The 20,609-nt window shown below is 34.7% G+C and overlaps 2 protein-coding genes, 1 long non-coding RNA gene and 1 other non-coding gene across 8 annotated transcripts; 1 reads left to right on the top strand and 3 right to left on the bottom strand.

The window, feature by feature from the left end:
- Window positions 1-41: 41 nt before the first annotated feature.
- On the top strand, window positions 42-3,134 carry LOC133697538 (probable UDP-arabinopyranose mutase 2). The gene is made up of 4 exons (XM_062120167.1): window positions 42-485; window positions 1,611-1,861; window positions 1,968-2,136; window positions 2,570-3,134. The coding sequence occupies exons 1-4, from the start codon at window positions 162-164 to the stop codon at window positions 2,900-2,902; spliced, it is 1,077 nt and encodes a 358-aa protein (XP_061976151.1). The 5' UTR covers window positions 42-161; the 3' UTR covers window positions 2,903-3,134.
- Window positions 3,135-4,106: 972 nt separating this feature from the next.
- LOC133695671 (uncharacterized) lies at window positions 4,107-5,714 on the bottom strand. 2 transcript variants are annotated; one of them, XR_009842510.1, is made up of 3 exons: window positions 5,378-5,708; window positions 4,931-5,115; window positions 4,107-4,502 (listed from the first exon to the last, which is right to left on the bottom strand). It is a non-coding gene; the product is annotated as an uncharacterized LOC133695671 (long non-coding RNA). The 2 variants fall into 2 exon arrangements; XR_009842509.1 differs by having other exon boundaries at window positions 4,107-5,115; window positions 5,378-5,714.
- TRNAD-GUC (transfer RNA aspartic acid (anticodon GUC)) lies at window positions 5,639-5,710 on the bottom strand. Its single transcript has one exon. It is a non-coding gene; the product is annotated as a tRNA-Asp (tRNA).
- Window positions 5,715-16,096: 10,382 nt separating the features above from the next.
- Window positions 16,097-20,298, bottom strand: LOC133696335 (squamosa promoter-binding-like protein 6). Of its 4 annotated transcripts, XM_062118503.1 has the most exons (5): window positions 20,101-20,298; window positions 19,366-19,406; window positions 18,587-19,240; window positions 18,047-18,138; window positions 16,097-17,310 (listed from the first exon to the last, which is right to left on the bottom strand). In XM_062118503.1, the coding sequence occupies exons 1-5, from the start codon at window positions 20,182-20,184 to the stop codon at window positions 16,541-16,543; spliced, it is 1,641 nt and encodes a 546-aa protein (XP_061974487.1). In that variant the 5' UTR covers window positions 20,185-20,298; the 3' UTR covers window positions 16,097-16,540. The 4 variants fall into 4 exon arrangements, with proteins under 4 accessions (XP_061974487.1, XP_061974488.1, XP_061974490.1 ...); XM_062118504.1 differs by lacking the exon at window positions 19,366-19,406 and having other exon boundaries at window positions 20,101-20,250; XM_062118506.1 differs by lacking the exons at window positions 19,366-19,406; window positions 20,101-20,298 and adding an exon at window positions 19,722-20,094.
- Between the last annotated feature and the right edge of the window lie 311 nt (window positions 20,299-20,609).

Below are 20,609 nucleotides of genomic sequence, written 5' to 3' on the forward strand. Positions count from 1 at the left end.
GACCAACAGAGCTCTTTACGTTTTTACCCGTTGTCCTTCAGAACCTTTCTCCATATATATCGGAGACAACCGTAGGCGCGGTACCGCTTCTTGTTGAAGTCCATTTGCACTACTAGTCTCCTGCTTCTAGCCCGTTTCTTTCTTTGTAGTCTGTGCAAAAAATGGCAGGATCTTCTGTCAAACCCACTCCCCTTTTGAAAGATGAGCTAGATATAGTGATACCCACTATTAGAAACCTTGATTTCTTGGAGATGTGGAGGCCTTTTTTTGAGCAATATCACTTGATTATAGTCCAAGATGGTGACCCATCAAAGATCATCAAGGTCCCTGATGGTTTTGACTATGAGCTCTACAATAGGAATGATATTAATAGGATTCTGGGTCCCAAGGCTTCTTGCATCTCATTCAAGGATTCTGCTTGTCGCTGCTTTGGTTACATGGTCTCCAAGAAGAAGTATATCTACACCATTGATGATGATTGCTTTGTAAGCCCCCCCTCCCTATTTTTCTTTCGTATTTGAATACCCTTCACTGAATTATCTGCTTAATGAAGGGTTTTAGATCTAGCTTCGGTTTTTGCTTGAGTTGACTCGATTTCGGCCAGGTGACTCTATAAGGGTTAATTCAGTAGTTTTTGTTTCAGTTTTTGTGGTGTCCTGAATTATGAAAGACTTTTTATTCATTCCTTTTATTTGATCTGTGGGGTATGGAGCTTGTAATATAATGGTAGATTTGGAATTTTTGGATCCTCTTTTTCATGGGATTCTACGTTCCTGTGAGCTATATTTGGAGAAGAGATATAGGAGTGTTGATGGGATTTTGTGGTGTCGGTGGAGTATTGTACTTTCCGTTTGAAAGTCTGGATCTTGAACTTTATGAAGATTTTTTTCCCTGCTGGGTGTTGTTTGTGTCTTGTTGAATGTTAAGTGGGCCCATTTTATAAATCTTGATTGCTTTCAACTGCAGCATTTGCAGTTTAAACGTACAAGAATTGCTTTGCCACATTGATATCGGTCCTCTTGCTTCTTTAGCTAAAAGCATAAATTGCTGCTTGTTAACTTAAATCTTCAACACTGAGCTAGATCTTCATTGACTATCCTTCCGTTCACATAGAAAGGTTAGAATTTGAGGTCATGCTGCAAGATATGAAACCATTGGTAATGAGTTCTTCATTTTAGGCCTCAGTTGAAGTCCAAAATAAGAATATTTTGACTGCATGATGCAAATCTGGTCACAAGGTCCTCTTCAGAGAATGCCATGCTTTTTACATCCTAAATAAAAGACTGGATGTTGTCTCTATGCATGATAGAGGATCTGATAGCAAAATGGCATCTCAGAAAGCCAGTGCTTTTGTCTTTACAAGCACTTGGCTCGCTATGATGCCCACATGGCTCATTATTTTTCTTGTCAATAGAGTACAATGCTGATGATGGCATGTTTAATCTATCTTCTGGTAGTTAGCATTAAGAAAAATGAATGAATACAAATGTGATCAAAACAAAAGAGAACGAGTAAATAGCTTGATGAAGGCCATGGACATGTTATTTTGATTCACCTATTTTTCTTGTGAAATATTTCATGCTTTTCTTATTTTCTATGTTTATATGCAGGTTGCCAAAAATCCATCTGGTGAACTGATTAATGCACTTGAGCAGCACATCAAAAACCTTCTAAGCCCATCCACTCCATTTTTTTTCAACACTCTTTATGATCCATACAGAGAAGGTGCAGACTTTGTTCGTGGATATCCTTTCAGTCTTCGAGAAGGCGCTCCCACTGCTGTTTCTCATGGCCTCTGGCTTAATATCCCTGATTATGATGCTCCCACCCAGCTTGTGAAGCCTCGTGAGAGAAATACACGGTATTTAGATGTTCAACTGGAAGTTAAAATGGTTACATACTTCTTTTCTTGTGATTAACAGTGTTGGGGATTTGACCTTATTTATTCATTTCCTGTTACATTTCAGATATGTTGATGCTGTTCTGACAGTACCTAAGGGAACCCTTTTCCCGATGTGCGGTATGAATCTGGGATTCAACCGTGAATTGATTGGACCTGCAATGTATTTTGGGCTCATGGGTGATGGCCAGCCAATTGGACGCTATGACGACATGTGGGCTGGCTGGTGCATGAAGGTGCAATTTCTATGAAATTTCCGTCTCTTATCATGACTTGTTTTTTTATCAAGGTCTTGTTGATCTCAATCTCATCCAAACTACTTTTCACAATGTCCTGTTAGTTAGGAAATGCTAAATATTAGACTAACAATTAAGTAAAACAGCTGTTGGTTAAATCCTAAACTTTGTTCTGGGACTTCTGGGCATCTCAAGAAAATGGAGATTCCTTTGTGTTTAATTGAAACTTGAATCATTCTTCTGTGCATTGAATACAAAGCCATGAAAGAAGTCCAATAGATCAGAGGCTTCTATGCTCTGAGAATGATTACACTTTTTTTACCCAAATTCCATACAGGTTGCTATCTACAATGATGGCATCATATGTATTATGGATACAGAAATATTTTCTGAATGGTTAAACTCACATGTACTGTATTTACTTAATTTGTAGGTCATATGTGACCATATGGGATGGGGAGTTAAGACTGGTTTGCCCTACATCTGGCACAGCAAAGCAAGCAACCCGTTCGTTAACCTAAAAAAGGAGTACAAGGGTATCTACTGGCAGGAAGATCTGATCCCATTCTTCCAGTCTGCAGTTCTTCCCAAGGAATGCGTCACTGTTCAACAATGCTACATTGAACTTGCCAAGCAGGTCAAGGAGAAACTTGGCAAGGTTGATCCCTACTTCATTAAGCTAGCTGATGCCATGGTAACTTGGATTGAAGCTTGGGATGAACTCAACTCTTCAGGGGAAAAATCTTCAAAGAGTACCTCAAAGTAGAGTATTCAAAACCGTGTTGTCTGCCTTTTTAGTGCTAAATCTGGTAGCCGCTTCATTGTACCTTTATCATGATGGTCTAGTCGTCGTCCATCATTATTATTTATTGCAAAATTTTCTTACCCTTTTGAGTTGAAGTTTGAGAGCATTCCTAGTGCTTAGCTGGGTGTAACCTTTTCTGCTACATTGCTATCAGCTTTAGATGATATCAGATTTGAAATTGAATTTTTAGCAATGACTCTACATTTGTTTGGAGAATGATTGTGATGACTGGCGAGTTTTAAAACTCGATGGTGGGCCAACAATTTGTTTCCTTCATATGAATTTAAATTTTGAGATGACAAGATTTTTGGGCTGAATTAATTTGAATTGAAACTCGACAGAAGGGTATTCGAACTTTATCTTGTTGTTTCGTTAGGTGAAAATAATGACCTGGTTTTGGAGTTGGGCGTGCGTGCCTGAACATGGTCAAGAACTTGGAGCCCCACTAGTTAATCATGGCCCATGCTGGCGTTTTTACCAGCCATCAAGGATCTGATTTCGTTTGGATTTTCTTCAACTCTTGGAAAACAATAGTTTCATTTAACTTCAACAGGATAAAGGCTTGAGTTGAGGCCGAAGCATCACCCGCGGAAGAGCGCCTTAACAGACAATAAAATTGAGATTCTTTTCGTGTGCACAGGAAAGAAAAAAGATATGGCTTTACTTCACATTGCAAAACATACATTCTTTCAGGTTTCCGAGACCATGATAGATCCAACGCGCCTTTCTTCTAAACGAAGGCGAGACAGACGCATGAGATGATTTTGAGTTTCGACTTCATATTTTGATGGACCTGCACCAGGGCTTCAAAAGTCACTGTGTATGTGATGCTGTCCTCTAATTTTAAGAGAAACACAAGTGATCATGCTTCAAAGACTTGCACAAACAGATTTTGGGTAATCCTAAAAGTGGCCTAAGAGGATTTTTATCAATTCAAAATTCAGGAAAAATATATCGATTCGGCTAAAGAAAAGCATGGGCCTGGTTGGTCGATAATATCTGCTTCTCTGTTTGTAACCTTTTTCTTTCATTTTTGGTTTTTCAGGTCAATCATAAGTTTTTGATTTTGTAATTAGTAAATCCAAACCATGTCCTCTCACGATCGTGAAAGGAGGCACTAATTTAAAACCACCACAATAATATCTGGTTCCATTAGAGGCCCATATCACCTTCAAATCTTCAATCTCTGGAGGTTAAGACTTCACCAGACTGATTAATTTTAAAAAAATAATTATACCATACAGAATTTATTTGGAAAAGCAAACTACTGCAAGGAATAGATTAGCAGAAAATAAATGCTAACAAGCAGTATTGTATAAAGATGTTAGCTACTGCAAAGAACTTGTTCGCAATTTCTCGTCCCTTTCCCTTAACCCGTGATCTTGGCAAGTAGGGTAGTAGATCTGGATGTGTGCACGCGTCTGGGGATCGGTTATTTTGCTCTGTTCTAGAGGCCCCATTGTGGAAGATAGGGGATAATGGGTTCTGTTCTGCAATTTCATTTATACTTGCCACCAGTTCTCGAAGTAACCTCTGGACATGGATTTTTGAACCCAAAAACCTACATTTCTCATGCACAAGAGAAGGAAGTTTTTAAAAATAAGCGTAACCTTTCTGTATCTTTCCCAGCAATCAAGAAGGTATAAACAAATTCTAGTTACAACAACGAAGTAATCAGGAAGAGTCAATAATTTCACGAGTTGAGAGCAGAAGAACAACACGAGCCACTGAGATGCCAGCTTACTGAAAATTGAGGTTATGTAAGTTGGATATTTGTAACATCCAATACCGTGAAATGTAACAAACGTGAGCGTTAAAGCATCTTAGCTACAAGGGTTAGAGACTTGTATTTGATGTGAGCCAAGCTTATTCAAGTTTCCGCAAGATGAATATCAGAACATATTAAAGGCGTTGCTACAGCAATAATTATTTGCAACAAATGCAAATTCAAAATTGAACTGATTTGAGGAAGGAACCGGATTCACTTACCTCTATGCCATCTATCTTGCATGAAAATCTTTTTCCATGCCAAGTCTTTGTGTGAGGGCAACAATTCTTTTGAAATTTCTGCCACGCAATATCAGGAATTTGACCGGAACATGAATATCCATCAGTTGAAGTAATCTGCAGAAGTGCCAACGCATTCCAACAGGGTAAGGATACCGATCTTGACCCTACAGAATAGCAGAATTAAGCCGACGGATAACATGACAGATGAATAACGGACAGCCCAGTTCTGTTGTAAACTATAGCAAATCAACTAATAAGCAGCAGATTAAATCCAAACTAGTTGAATCAGTTTAAATAACATAGCAATCTAACAGTTCATAATTTTTAATAATAATAATAATAATAATAATGTTGAAAAGGAACCGACGATTCGAGCGTTGATGGATTAAAGCCGATTGAAATTCAAAAAAAGAAAAAGGAACGAACCCTGGAAGAGCTTTAGTGCTTCTTGTCCCCGGAGGCACCGTTATAGAGAGATACGAGTAAAATTAATCAAAGACCTCCTCCTCCTTTTGATCTTCTTCCACTCCTTTTGCTTTAGATTTAGCCAAGTCAAACGCGAAATTATTTTGACGCAAAGGAAGAGAGAGGGTTTTAGTGGCGGGGGTGAAAATCACAAGCTCCCTCCACTGGCTAGCTAGATAGCTTTTCTGAAACAAAAACTATAATTATAATAAGACAAAAAATCGCCGTTGCCGGGGATCGAACCCGGGTCACCCGCGTGACAGGCGGGAATACTCACCACTATACTACAACGACCTTGTTGATGCTAGAGGATTGTATAAAAAATATGTTGTAATCTAATCTAAAAACTTTTAAAACGAGGTGATTCTTTGACTAGTTATCTTGGTGAATGGTTTCGCAATATCTGGCATGAGAGCTTATGGTTTGTTCGTGACACACAGTCGAGGTTAATTAATTGAAAAATTATGCCCAGCAAATGGTAACGGGAGCAAGTGCAGTGAGGAAGAGTGATGTTGCGGCATCTTAATTTGGTGCCTCTATCCAATCAGCCTCTTTTCTTGCAGTGAGATGCATAGAACTTTACGTATATAGTTACGCCAAGGAGTAAATTGACCTCCTCATTGCCTGGAAGTCCTCGTGCTGCATTAATTTGTATCCTTAATAATCAAATTGTCCTCTAAAAACCCTCACTATAATAAATATAGCACGGCATTTTAATAAAATCAGTAGACTTCCTGACACTCTGATATTCGTTTATATTCTCCTTTAATTATTTTACGAGACAATATACGTGCTCTGCTTGTCTTTACGTATATATTTGTCATGGACCAACATTGATAGAGTAAATTAATATTGTTACATGGTCTCTCTCTTTGTCATGGACCAACATTGATAGCCGTTTTCAATACAACGTTAAAAAACACAATTAAAATAACAATCGGTTCTGTATAATAATAGAACTCTAAGACCACGGAAATTTAAAATAAAAGGCTTATATATCTTTTCTTTTCTCCAACGAATCTTTACGAGAATCTTATTATATCAAGCGAAAGAGTAACAGTACATGAAATAGAGTAAATTGGTTCAGTCTCGGATACTTTTCTCTAACAAAAAAGTTGTATTTATAGTGGAAAAAATTACGTGTGTTAAAAATTTCAATGTTGTATCTTAACTTGTGAAATTTATAATCTTGATTAGAGATTTAGTTAGATTAATTTTTTTTTAATTTATACTTGACTTGTATATATTTGTATATAAAAGATAAAAAAAAAAAAAGCCAAGACACAAAGGTTTATAACTCAACACACTTGGGCAATTACAAGGAAAAACCTAAGGATGTGGGTAAGCTTTCAAGTCTAAACCCGCACGCTTAGATTTTATTTATTTATTTTTTACATTTTAAAAGGGCAAATGATATTTTTTGAAAAAAAAAATATATAGACGACATGTTGTATATAAGTTTAGATTTCATCCACTACTATAATGACTGGAAAAATAAGACAGTGCCTTTTTTACTCTAAAAATTCAATTTCAAGTCATTTCAACCTAAAAAATCACTAATACCCTTGAAATACCTATAAATCAACCCATCAATTCAAAAAAGAGTCTAAAAACCTGAAATGAATCTAGATTAAATTTATTTTTCTTGACTTGAATTTATTTTTCATACAATATTAAGGCTTCAAAATACTATCATCTTATAAGACTCATGGAAAAAAAAACATTTATTTTGATAATAAAAAATAACTTGAATAACAAACTTTTCTCTCATCTTTAAAATTTGATGACCCCTCTCTTTTTCTCTTCTCACTCTAATTGGAATTAAAAATAATACAAATATTATTTTGTATAAAAATAATTTTTTAAAATTAAAAAAAACTAAATTATATAATTTATGTTATTGTACGAAGTGTATAAACAGTATCCATCTAAAAAAAGCAGGCACACCTTTTAGTGTTTTCCAGAAAATGGCTCACACATAAACGGGATATAGTAGGATAAGTAAAACTCATCAAGAGTAGATATAGCAAACCAGATCATGGAAACTTAAAATCATACTCTAAAATAAAAGGCAAGCCTGATTTAACATGAAAGGAATACGATAGATTATATTGTTTTAAAACAAGAAACAAGAAAATGAGAATTTATGATTTTGTATTCCAAATCTCCAATAAGGAAAAGGAGAGAGGGGTTTGGATGATCAACATGGAAATGGAGAAGTCTAATCTGAATTTCCTTGAAGGGAAGAGAGAGAGGGTGGCAATAGATCAAATGTTCGTGGCCAAATCCGTTAATGAACAGAACTATATGGGTGAACTGGTCTGGTAATCTGGTTGAAGAAATCAAAGGAAGACATGGGAATCCTGTTGAATGGAAACAACGCCATCCCACGAAGATCTGTATCGATCAGACTGCAATGGTAATCAAAAACCTAACCAAGGAAATGAATAACTATACATCGGTCTAAGGAGAGATCTTGAGGGCAATAGACACCTAGAGCTAGACGAAGAAACCCAGTTTATACCAGCAGAGAAAGGCGAGGATACCAAGTGTCACTATAGCTTTGTTTCCCAGTTCGGAAATTGAGGAATCGTCCCATCACATACAAAAAGACACAAAACCCATCTCCTATTTTGATTTATTAGGGCGAGGGTGACAGGAGCTGTAGCATCTGTCTCTTTCAGATTTCCTTGTTCAGCACTGCACCCACAAGAGATGGAAGCCATGCAGGTTACCCTCTCTTCACTATCTTTTTCACTCCATCACGCTTCTCTTCATGCTTTTTGGATGGACACCGCCTTAATTTTGTACTATCTTGACAACAGCGTACTTCACTCAGCGGAGTTACGCAAGATCCTTCCTCCACTGATAATATACCAGGTTATGTGTACTTGGCCACTTAATTTTGACTTACTCGAGATATCCTTGAGCAAAACCAGAATTTTACATCACACAACTTGACAGCTATTAAGAACTTGAAAAAAATCAAACACCATTCAAATATTTGAAACTGGAAGGATTTCAGCCATATATATATATATATATATATATATATATATATATATATATATATATATATATATATATCTTTTCGATTTGGAATTCCTTCAATTATTTAAATTACATGTTGCAGTACACAAAAATGATATATGATAAATAATAATGCTAGGCGTTGTTTTTGTAAGAAAATCTTATTGATTAAGAGGTTAAATACCCTGACATTAATCATGAAAGAAAGCAGTAAAGAAATCAAATAGAGCACTAACATTTTTATCACTGCGACAATACCTTTTTTATTAATTATGTTAATAGATTGCAATATTATAATATATAAATAGATTGACCACACATTCATTGTAAAATATTGCATCTTTCACACCTACTTGGGACTCTTATTTTGACAGCATTTCAAGAGTAAATAGACATATACAAAAGGATGCAAAATAGTTAATGCGTTGGAGATCCAATTTAAAATTTATTTTCTTGAAATTTTACTTAGGATACGGGATGTACGTAGTTTGGTGATTAATTGAAGTCTTCCAAAATTATTTCCAATAATATATTTTTTTAAAAATACCATACCACTTAATTTATGAGTTCTAACTTAAATTAATCCACCAAACTTTTAAAAAAGAGCTAGGTTTTTCCAAACTTAAAGATATTTTCAAAAAGATGCAAAATAAATAATAATTAAAGACAAAGATATTTCCTATATAGGTATGAAATCTCATTTTTTAGTTCTAATACTTTAAGTATGAGGGATATTTTATTCAAGTAACGAGTAATTAAATTACGATAAATTTTTTGTCCCTAAAAAGAAAATAATATATGTTATCATTGATCATGTCTCAATTTTCAATTTTACAAGACTGGCATTATGTTCAGGGGTGCCTCATAGGGGACAAATGTGTTATTATTGACATCAAGATATAGGAAATGAGACAATAATATAAATGATAACAGAGAAAGAAAGGAGAATAATCTCCAATATCATGATTTTCTACCAGAGTTAATCATTAATTAGTGCACGATATATCTCTCTTCGAACTAAGGATCCCTTAATAAATCTACCAATTACACGAGCTAAATAGCTGTTTCCTTATCGATCCATTAATTTTCGATAACCCTCGAGCTCAGCGGGCATGCCTAATTAGTTGATATTCCATTATGCTTACTTTAAATATTTTGAGCTCTTGCTTAGGTGGGATATATATAAATGCTGGATTTCAGTAGTTTGTATGTTTTTGTATTTTAAAAAATTAATATTTATTTTATTTTATTTTAAATTAATATTTTTTTAATATTTTCATATCATTTTAATTTATTAATATTAAATATAATTTTTTAAAAATAAAAAATAATATTTTAATATATTTTTAAATAAAAAATAATTATCATCGTAAAAATTTTCATCTAGATTCACCAACTTCCACAATACACGGCAACCTCTGAAACACAAGAAACTATTGCAAATCAATTTTCAATTATGTCGTCGTGGACGGTGGTGTTGGTTTTTTGTGAAACCAAAAGGCAAGAAAGTGAGTGGAGAATTGATTCGACAACATCATGGAAAACCGCACCAACATTAATACAACGATATATTATCAAAAAAACATTAATAAAACGATATATTTATATAAACGAAATTGCTTGATTTGGTATTTGTTAATTATTATTTTTTTGTCGGCTCTGTACATAGCTATGATATATCAAGGATGGTTAATTTGTATGGATACTAGCTCATGATATAAGTTTTTATGAGTAATAAATTTAAGATTTTAATTTAAAAATGAAAGAAAACTTTTCCAGCGACCAAATCTACCTAAATCTGAGGTTAATTGATTTGGTAATTGTACCATCATCAGCCTATGACTACAATTAGTAGCATTAGATTTTCTTTTTGACGCTTAGCCATTTCTTTTCCCATTTTTGAAGCACCCCCCTTGTTATTTATACTCACAAACCCTAGCCAGACTTCTTGTTGCTGCCTCTCAAGAAACCCTCCACTGCAATCAGCCATCTCTACTTTGCAATCTTGTTCTTTCTTCTTGGTTGACAATGAACCTAGAAGAGAAAGTGATCGACACAGATGTTCTATCATCTGATCATCTTTCCTATGTCCGTTGCAACTTCTGCAACACTGTTCTTGCGGTATCGTTTTACATCTATTCTTCTCAATTACCTCATGACCTCAAATAATTTTCCACATGCATTGAAAGCAAAATGTGGCTCTACTTTTCTTTTACATGTATACTCTACAGTCTACACAACAAGTTCTAGTTCATTTCATGGGTGATTGAACATTTGCAGCCTAATAATAGCTAGATTGTTGGTTGCACCGGCGCCATTATACGTACGTACCCACTCAAATTTAATTTGAAGTTTTCTTTACCAATATTGTTCAATTGTTCAGGTCCGGATTCCATTCAAGAGGATGCTGGACACTGTGACAGTCAAATGTGGTCATTGCAATAATCTCTCGTTTCTCAGCACCAGACCTCCCAACCTAGGGATGAACTTTCTCGATATTGATCACCATCTGAGTCTTCAGGTAGATTTATATGACATATGCGATGTTTAAATTGAATACAGGATCGATCCCATCACCATCATAAAGTTAAATATCAAAACTCTTCTTTTTTTTTCCTTTCTATCCATTATAATTAAAATACTCATGGTAAATCGGTAATCGCCTTCTTCTTTCTCTTGGATGATCGGTTGACGTAAATTACATGCTAGATCTCTGCGGTAAAACTTTACAACATGCAATCGTGCCATCTTAAAATGAATATATTTAATTACTGTAGTCTGTAAGTAATTAAATAGAGAAGGAAATAATTTCTATCCCACTCTCTTAGATGTATATAAGTCTAGGGTTTTATTATGCAATAAATTAGCTAGGTACCTAAAAGTTATGATTGATAGGCTTATCTCCTAGTAGACTTTTAATGCTATATATATTTATATATAAAAAATAATACTTGAAATTTAATATGTCAATGAAATTAATTTTTTTTTGAGTTTATTTGAATAAATAATTTAAAATATAATTGTTTCATCAACAATTATATAATTTCATTAGCAATCATAATATTTCAGGTTTGTAAATTTATTTATTTTTTCATTAATTTTTTTTTATTCTTTCATAAGTTTAAAAGGTTTCTAGAGTTTTTTCACACTTCTAAGCTAAATCTTTATTTATTTCCATTCACAAACAGTTTCTCTAACAATTACGTGTATGATAGTGTACTGCGAAGGGAGTTTCTAGTAATGAAAAGTTGCTATTCAAGGAGAAGCAAGGGTTTTGCACTGATTTCAGAAAAGGCGAATACTCATCCTCTTCGACCTCTAGCGAACCTCTGGTGCCCAAAGTACCCTTCGTAGTAAAGCGTAGGAACCCCAACTTAATTTGGATTTGATTTGAAGATATAACAATAGATTAATTTAGTTTACATTTGCTACTTCTCCCCATAAATTTATATGGATTTTCTGTCTTTTTAATTTTTATTCATTTTTTGCAGCGCCCGAGAAGAAACACCGACTTCCATCTACTTACAATAGGTTTATGAAGTAAGAGAGAGAAGATATTTTTCTGTTTGAACACATGTTTCTGCAAATTATTGTGTCTATATATATATATATATTGCTAGATTAAGCCTCCTGCGAGCCTTCACTGTTTTGACGATGGAAATGTTTTTATATATATATATATATATATATATATATAAACCCAATTAATTTCATTATCAGTATTGGGAAAACACGGTGCACACAAATATTTTTCAACATGTTTATTAGTATTAGTATAAAATAAGTATCCTTGCCCTCGTACCAGGGAGGAGATACAGCGCATCAAAGCGGCCAATCCTGAGATACCACACAGAGAAGCTTTTAGCACTGCAGCTAAGAATGTAAGCTTCTTTAATTTGCTTATCCTTGCTCGGATGGATCTATCTTTGTTGGCACTCTGAAAAGAAAAAATTGTTTTTGCTATAGTGGGCTAGGTACCTTCCAAACTCGGGTGCTGGATCTGGAGGCAGCAAGAATTAATGCAGGTAATAAAATTAAACGATATTTATATTCCTTTCGTGATCTTAATTTTATACACATAGCAAAATATGTATTCTTCCTATTGTTTGGCTGCAAGGTTGATTATTATTTTTTAATTGGGGCTTATATTTTGCAGGAATCGATGATCAAGGGATAGATGTGCAAAGGAAATCTGAGGCGTGAAGAGGGGATCTAGAGAGCAGTTCGTTGATTAACTAGGTCCTTGGTTTAGCTTCTTGTCGTTTTATTTTGTGTTGTTTGTTGGAATGTTTTCCTTAAAAGAACTTCTGCCTGAGAATTCGATCTAGATGGAGTCATATGTAGTAGTAGTAATAATAATATTACATTAAGTACTGGCTGTCTAATCTCTCTGTATTGACTTCAAGTACTTTGATTTTCATGAAGCATGGAGGCTAATAGCTTCAATTATTAAAATGATCATGCATTTCTTCAAATCATTAATTGATTATTTATTTAATTAATAACATCAGTCATGGTAGTAAATAGTAGGAGGATTATTCTCTTAATCACAATTCCTATTTGCAAACGTCCTCAACTCCCAATCTTGTTAGATATATAGGAGTCAGTTTTCAGCAATATCAATTGAGAAAATTAAGCTTACACTTCATATTAATCACGACATTATTTTAAGTGTTTTTAAAATTATGAAAATTCTCAAATTATGAAGGAAAAAAACAGCTGAAAACATCTACAAACTATTTGGGTCTATCTTGTTTTCATTATTAATTGATATTTTTATATAATCTGAGCAATATTATATTAAAGCCCTCGAGATATAAAAACAAAATACATGCAAACGGTAAAAGTCATTTCAATTTAGTGTTTTCTGTGGGTGAGAGGAAATAGTTTTATATATATAAATTGCAATCAATTTATTTATTTATTTTTGAAATTGTGCATGTTTATAAATCCAACAGTGCAATGAACTCCATCAAGATTGATAATTATATAGAATTAATAATATGAAGATGTTAATTATAAAGTTACGAAGCATGTAATATTATACAAATATTAAGAAAAAGCTAGATTATTCAATATAGTCGTCGCGATTGTTACTATTATGCTAATGTAATTAGTGCCATTACGGCCACGACAAACTACAAAGTGCTTCAGCCCGTTATAAAAAAAGGTTGTTATTATTACGTGATTGATGAAAATAAAATAAAATTTGGTTATAGAAATTCAATAAATTTTCCTGGAAAATAATGTGTCCCGAATATTATGATCACTGAAGAATCAATAGTTCCCTCTAAAAAGAAAGAAAAAAAAAGTGATAGGCTGTTGTCTCATTGAGACAGTAACAAAGTCAAACCAGGTGATATGTTTGGATTTTGAAGGTTAGAAACATGGTTGTATTTTAAAAAGTTAAAAAAAATATCTTATTTTAATATTAAAAATGTAACATATTGAATCGGGCATCATGTTTTAACCCGTGAATCTTGTCATGAATTTCTCTAGATTTATGAGTTTTTTCTTTTCAAATTATTTTTTTACCTAATATGATCTAATTGACTCGGCATATTCAAAGACTACTATGATTACCGGTAAAAACATGGGCTGAATTAAAAAAAGTAATAAAGATGATATATTTTTTCTAATATTAATGAGATGATAACATGTTAAATCGACTCAAACTTCACAGTTTAATCTATCAAACTTGCAACTCGGTTCATGAAATCCATTGGATTTAATAAATATTCTTTTTAAACAATCTCTTACTTAGTTATATGATAACAAAAATAAATATTTATAAATTCGAGCACCAACCAGATGCTAAAATATTTGTTTGAGACCACAATAATCTTATATAAAATAAATCAAAATAAATTATTAAAACTGATTCAAAATAAATTAATTATTAAATGAGAAAATTTAAAAAATAATTTAAAAAACTAAAGTAATAACAAGAAAAGAGGGACTTGCTTCCTTGTTTATATAAAAAGTGTAAAGAGGTGATTTCCCTGTAATATTTTAATGTTGCTAGTAATTTATTAAGTTGTTTTTGGGTACAAATTTCTACTAGAAAGTAATCAGATATTGCAGTCCTTTGTTATCAATATGTATCTGTCTTGTTGGATTTGATACAAAACATGATGTTGATTTGATTTTCTTTTAAAATGTTTTAGAATTTAACTCGGTTGAAGTCTGAGTAACCTAGAAAGTCAATTTATCATTCAATTGACAGAACTAAACTCAAGTGAGACCTAAATAAATGAACTTTAAAATATATTTTTTAAAAAATAATTTTATTTTAGTTTTTTAAAATTAAAATCACATTAATTTGGAATAGATATCCTCTAACCCACTAGTAAAACTGATAAGCCTATAACTCAGATTATAAACCAAGTCTGATAACTATATCAACATGCATAGACCGTCAGCCGGTCCTTAGACCTAGTGGGTGACAGTGTGTTTAAGGCTTTTCGAGAAACCAGGCCGGAGCTGGACCGTTCGAGACTCTACCAATTGGCTCAACACCCTCCCACTGAAGGTTATTATTTTATATTTTGGCAAGCGCTCGCGCAGGAGAGCTAGCTCAATCTGGTAAACCTTGGACCTAAAATACAGAACACATGCTCATGAATGCACTGGCTGGTTATTTGGACTGAGCTACCTTTTAGATTGCTGTCCAAAATTCGTGGCCAATGATGCACGTTCCCATTTGTCACGTTAAAAAAGAAACAAAAGATTTGTTAATTGGATCCGCAATCCACCTTGTTCTGAATCAGTAGACGCAAGCTATCTATATATTTCACACCCAGAAACACCTCTGTGGATATCTTCTGGAAATCAAATCTTAACTGCGCCATAGACGCACTGTATAGAAGATAAAGCCAAGACTAAATAGTATTAATTATTCAAGTAGATTTAAATATGGAACTAATAAGTAGTTATCAAGTGCCATTAGCATGCGTCATTAGTGACATCCTTAGATCAGAGACCACTTGTGCCCAATGGCAACACAAGTTGGCCTCAATTGTCTGGACACATGCAGCAAGACAACAGTTTTTTAAGGGTCTAAACATAATATTCATATGCAACGAAGACATGCTGAATCTAAAGGTCATCCTACTTTCGAGAACAAGTTGCAACCCTTGGCAACGTAAAAAACAGGATTCCGCAGGGTAGTAGATGGCTTGATTCTTTCGACTTTTGAATTTCCGTTCCTTATTACAACTCGCTGTCCACAATCCACAGACCGCCATGAGGAAAAGGGGAGAGAGCTCTCTTTGATGAGAGGATGAGGTGGCCACTCCCCCTTTTGCTTCAATGGAAAGTCGAGCAGAGAAAACAATGATACCAAAAATGGAGAAGCTTTCTGTTCCAAAGCATGTTGATTGTTGGGTCAGAACTCCCAGAGCTTTGGGATATATTTTTTTTCAATTCAAATGACTAAATAATTGCAGGAGTTAGACCAAATTGATATTTCATCCCCATCACCAAAGGAGGAGGATATTTAATTAAATAAAGAACAAAGACATTAGAGGATCAAGTGTATGATCTCTTCTAATTAAAATATCAACAGCCCTTTCTGTCGCTTCACATTTGCCCCTTCAAAATGCAAAGGTCAATGAACAGAAGCGGACAATTCTTCAATGATATGCTCAGTTGTACATAATTTAGCAATTAATTTCTCGACCAGCATAGTATTTGCAAATGAAAGTCGAAATATGTTATCTCTAAAGCAACCAGCAACATCAAACTTGCATCCCCCTTACAATAATTGAAAATCCATATACTGTTCGTGTTATATATACCCTTTAAGTAAAGGAATGTACTTGCAAACGCTAACTGAAGTCTCTAAAGGCTCATTATCTATTGCATCAATGAAGTTAGTCATTATATTTGATGCTGGTATGCAGATTGCCACCAATTCTCTCCTCTGCATCAACGCTGGATTTATCACTTTCTCTTCAAGAAAGAGAGTAGTACACTTGGTCAAAAGAGAAAAAAAACAGACATCTACATTATCCATGGCAATTCATTGCTATCTCCCACATCTTACGTTGTTTACCTTCGAAAGTCACAACGGAGAGCCCAAGTTATTTAATCTCACACCCTATAAGTGGCACCAAAACTGCAGAAATCTTCATTTTCATGCTTCACTTTCATGGAGTTCCTCTGTTGCTCCACCCTCTGAAGATGGGATGACAGTTGAAGCCAATCCACAGTAGATTCATTTTCTGGAGAAACACAATGCTTGGCGTTCAAGAAATCTGACTGATGTAGAAATCCATCTGTTTCAACTTTAAGGTCGGCAGCATGACCAGAACCAGAAACCCCAAATGGCCCCATATTGTCAACTTCAATGAAATTCATTCCAAATGAATTAATTCCAATTGGCACGTACTTTTCTGAAGAGCCTACCCCTAAAGATTTGTTAGCAATACCCAAGGTCTGACAAGCACCACCCGCTTGACTGACCAAGGGCCTAACCATTATATTTCCTGCAGAATGGCTCAAGTCCTGTGATTCAGCTGCTGACAGAAGAGAGAGAGCACAGCTAGAGTGCGACACCTCAGCTAACTCATGAATAGTTGTTGCTGTGTTAGAAATAGAGAGGTCCTCAGTGTCCAGTGGAGAAATTCCACCAGTCTTTTGTATCCTGCTGCCATGCAAATGGAGGAATGACCTTGGCAGCAACTGCCCATTTCTTATGGGTATTGCCGATGGAGAGCTGTAAATTGAATTCTCTTCCAATTTAACATGCTTACGCCAATTATCTTCTTCATAACTTTGTGGACAAAAAGTACGTCCTGGAAGCATGTTTGGAAAAAGAAAGGATGTTCTCTTTGCCAAGGAAGTCCCCAGAAATTTGGTGCCTGCTCAATCCATATTATTGTCAGAAACAAGATAACATATCTCTTAAATTTGAATGAAATTAAAAAGTTAGGCAAGCATAATGTTTTTGAAGCAATAGTTACATTAGTGCAAAGATTAGCCTCAGAATATCTTTATACAAATAAAAATTGCACATCTCCACTTATTTGAATTATTTGTACCGTCCAATTACTTAGTCATTGAACCAAGACGTCATTTAAAAAACCAAACAACAATAAGTGTCGGATTCTGCTTGGATAACTGAAATACATGAAACAATGAAACATAAACCTGGATTTTGAAACAGGCCCTTTTACAGTTTTTGTGAAACAAGACAAGCATTAAGAGATGACCTAGCCTTAATTTTATCTGTCGCGGATAAAATAGTTCAAAGAATTAGATCAACCATCAAAGATACATGTCAGAGGAATAATGAAAAGATGGTCCCGATAAAATACTTTAAAGAACATGCATATTCAGTGATTATTAGCAAATTGGAAAAATTATTATAGGGCAAAAATGTCCACTCTAGAGGTCATGGATCTTTAAGAAGCATCATATGAAGTTGAAGAAAATTGGTTTTTCCTACTTTTCCATGGGAAGCAGAGAAGCTCATGGCTGTTCATTTGACCTCAATGTAAAATTGAATTACATTTCCCAAATAGATTGATTCATGAGTACGAGCTGTAATACTTTGGAATGGATGCAGTAGCTTATGAGGCTTGACAGAGAGGGTACCAAATTGAGGCTTTCGTCTGCGTTCATTGTGGCCTGCCAGGCGTTTACGACAACTGCGCTTATCATCATCAAACTCAACCAGCAAGTGAAACCTGAATAATCCAAGATATCAGGATTCATATTAGTAAGACATTGAGCTTACTCAAAAAAATGGGGGGGTGGGCGGGCACAGGAAGATACTAATAAACCTGCCATATACTTGATGCATAAGTGTCTTCTTCTTCTTTTTTATCATACTTGATGCATAATTGTCATGGCAGTTTGAACCGACATATGCACTGAAAATCCAAAACCTCATCGTCTTGTGAAACTCAAAGCGTGAACTAACATCCCGCTTTTATTCCATTTTGTGGTGTTCTTTCCCTTTCCAGTAAACCAACAATCATCCATATTTATTCATGTAGAATTGCCATATTAAGTTCATAAATTACCTTATTGGTGACGCTATAAGCAAAGCGACAATAAAAATATGGATTTGACTAAGAACTGAGATAAATACCATGATTGATCGAAAAAGAAAATAACTATAAATAAACCAACCTGCTACACTGCTGACAAAACCTCTGTTCATTGCCATTAACAATAACTTGAGGAGTTTTCGTATGAACCTCACACACTTTATGCCTCTTGTGGTAATCCTTGCAGGAACTAAGATCCTTGTTACAATCAAAGACCTGGCAAAAGGAAATCCGAGGGCGCAAACTCGCCATTGGAGCACGCTTTGCCTGAGCAGTTGGACTTGCTGAAGATAACAAAAATCTCTCTTTCGAAAACCTACTATTCTGTGCATCTTTGCAATCAGCCAATCTCCCTAGCTTCAAATCAAATAGTGATGAATCCTGAATATTAGATTCCATGAGAGAATTCGAATGATCGGACCTAGATTCCATTGACGAATTGGAGGCAATCATACAATTAGGAGAGCCTACTACTAGTTTACTTGAATCAATACCAACACAGCTACCACCAAACATCCCCGCACCCGTTTTGCTACCATGAAAGGGTTTTCTTGGGATTTCAGAGAAACCAAGATCTAAAGACTCTGCACTCTCAGCCGCTTCTGTATCGCATCCTATCGATGCTTTTCTACTTCTTGTAAATGCATCGGCAGATAAATCTATTTCATCAGAGAACAGAAGGCCTTTTCCTTCTGAAGCATAACTCCAGAAGTCCATCAGGAGAACAAATGTATAACTGCAGACAGTATGTAAAAATGCAAAATGATTAATTTAACAACTGAATAAGGAACACTTATTAAACATCTGCCTCAAAGGAATAATAAAAAACAAGAAGAAGAAAAACGAGTTCAGTTCAATTACTCACGAAACCAGCAGACAAGCTTATAATTTATTTTGCGCGTCTATTTCAGGAAAAAAGAAGTAGCAGAAAAAACATGTGAGCAATAACATTTAAGTATAAGAACATATTGCATTAAACATAAATGGAAACGCAACCCAATAATTGAGCTTCCTAGAATGAACATCTCTCATCATTAGAAGAAAAAATAAATAAATAAATAAATAGCAGTGATGTTACTGACAACGGAACTTAAAAGGGGAGATAAGAAACAGGAAACTTAATGCCTATGGTTTCCGTTTCTTGTGCGGAAACATAACTCCATAAAAACCATCTCGAGAATCAGGCCAGAGAATTCTGTTTCTTTTATTTCTTTTACCTTTCTTCCTCGAATTTTATTTTTCCTTTCACCTTTCTTGGCAAACCAAAAAAAAAACGACATATATCCCTTGTCAATCTTTAACGCTCACCCTTAAACTAACCAAAAATTTCAGCAGCTTTCAAGTAAAAAATCGCAAAAGAAACTGGGCAAGAAAAGGGGGGGAGGGGGGGGGGTCAACTTCGGCTTTCAAATAAAAATAGAAAAAGAATAAGACATGGAAATTCCCATTTGAAGAACTTTAGGAAATGGGGTGTTGCCGGATTCCAAATTTCTCTCTCTTTTGCAACAGTTGCTTCTTGACATGAACAGAGAAACAGGGGGGGTAAAAGGTAAAGGGGCTAACATAGACGAGTAAGTAGCCTTTTTTCTTACTTACCAGCTGAGGAATAGAAGAGGGAGTGAGACGTATAATTTTCTTTCTTTCAAAGAAATAACGGAGAGGCTGGAGCAAATGCACCATCACTGCGAGTCAACATGATTTCACTACCGGTACCGCTACACTCACTCTGTCTTTCTGGTCTCTAAAGCATGTGGAGGTCTATTGTAGCTTTTGAGACCCTCTTTGTTATTCCCTTTTTGTCCACCTTCTTTTCATTTTATTCCCACTTCTTGTTTTTGCTTTTCGTTAACTACTATCACTGCTTAGCTAACTGCTAATTAATAGTAGTGTCTCGTGTTAATCCTTTTATTTTTGATCTGATCCATTTGCTAATTAGCTGCTTCTTGTGCAGCACTGATTTGGTAGGAGTGTTCATTTTTTTAAAGTAATTTTTATTTGTAAATATAATTTTTAATATCAACACTCCAAAATAATCTAAAACTACTAAAATACAATTACACAAAATTTTGGGCTTTTGGGCTGATGACCCTTCTACGGGGCATTGC

The sequence above is a fragment of the Populus nigra genome, chromosome 6 (assembly GCF_951802175.1).
Source record: "Populus nigra chromosome 6, ddPopNigr1.1, whole genome shotgun sequence".
NCBI classification, from domain to species: domain Eukaryota; kingdom Viridiplantae; phylum Streptophyta; class Magnoliopsida; order Malpighiales; family Salicaceae; genus Populus; species Populus nigra.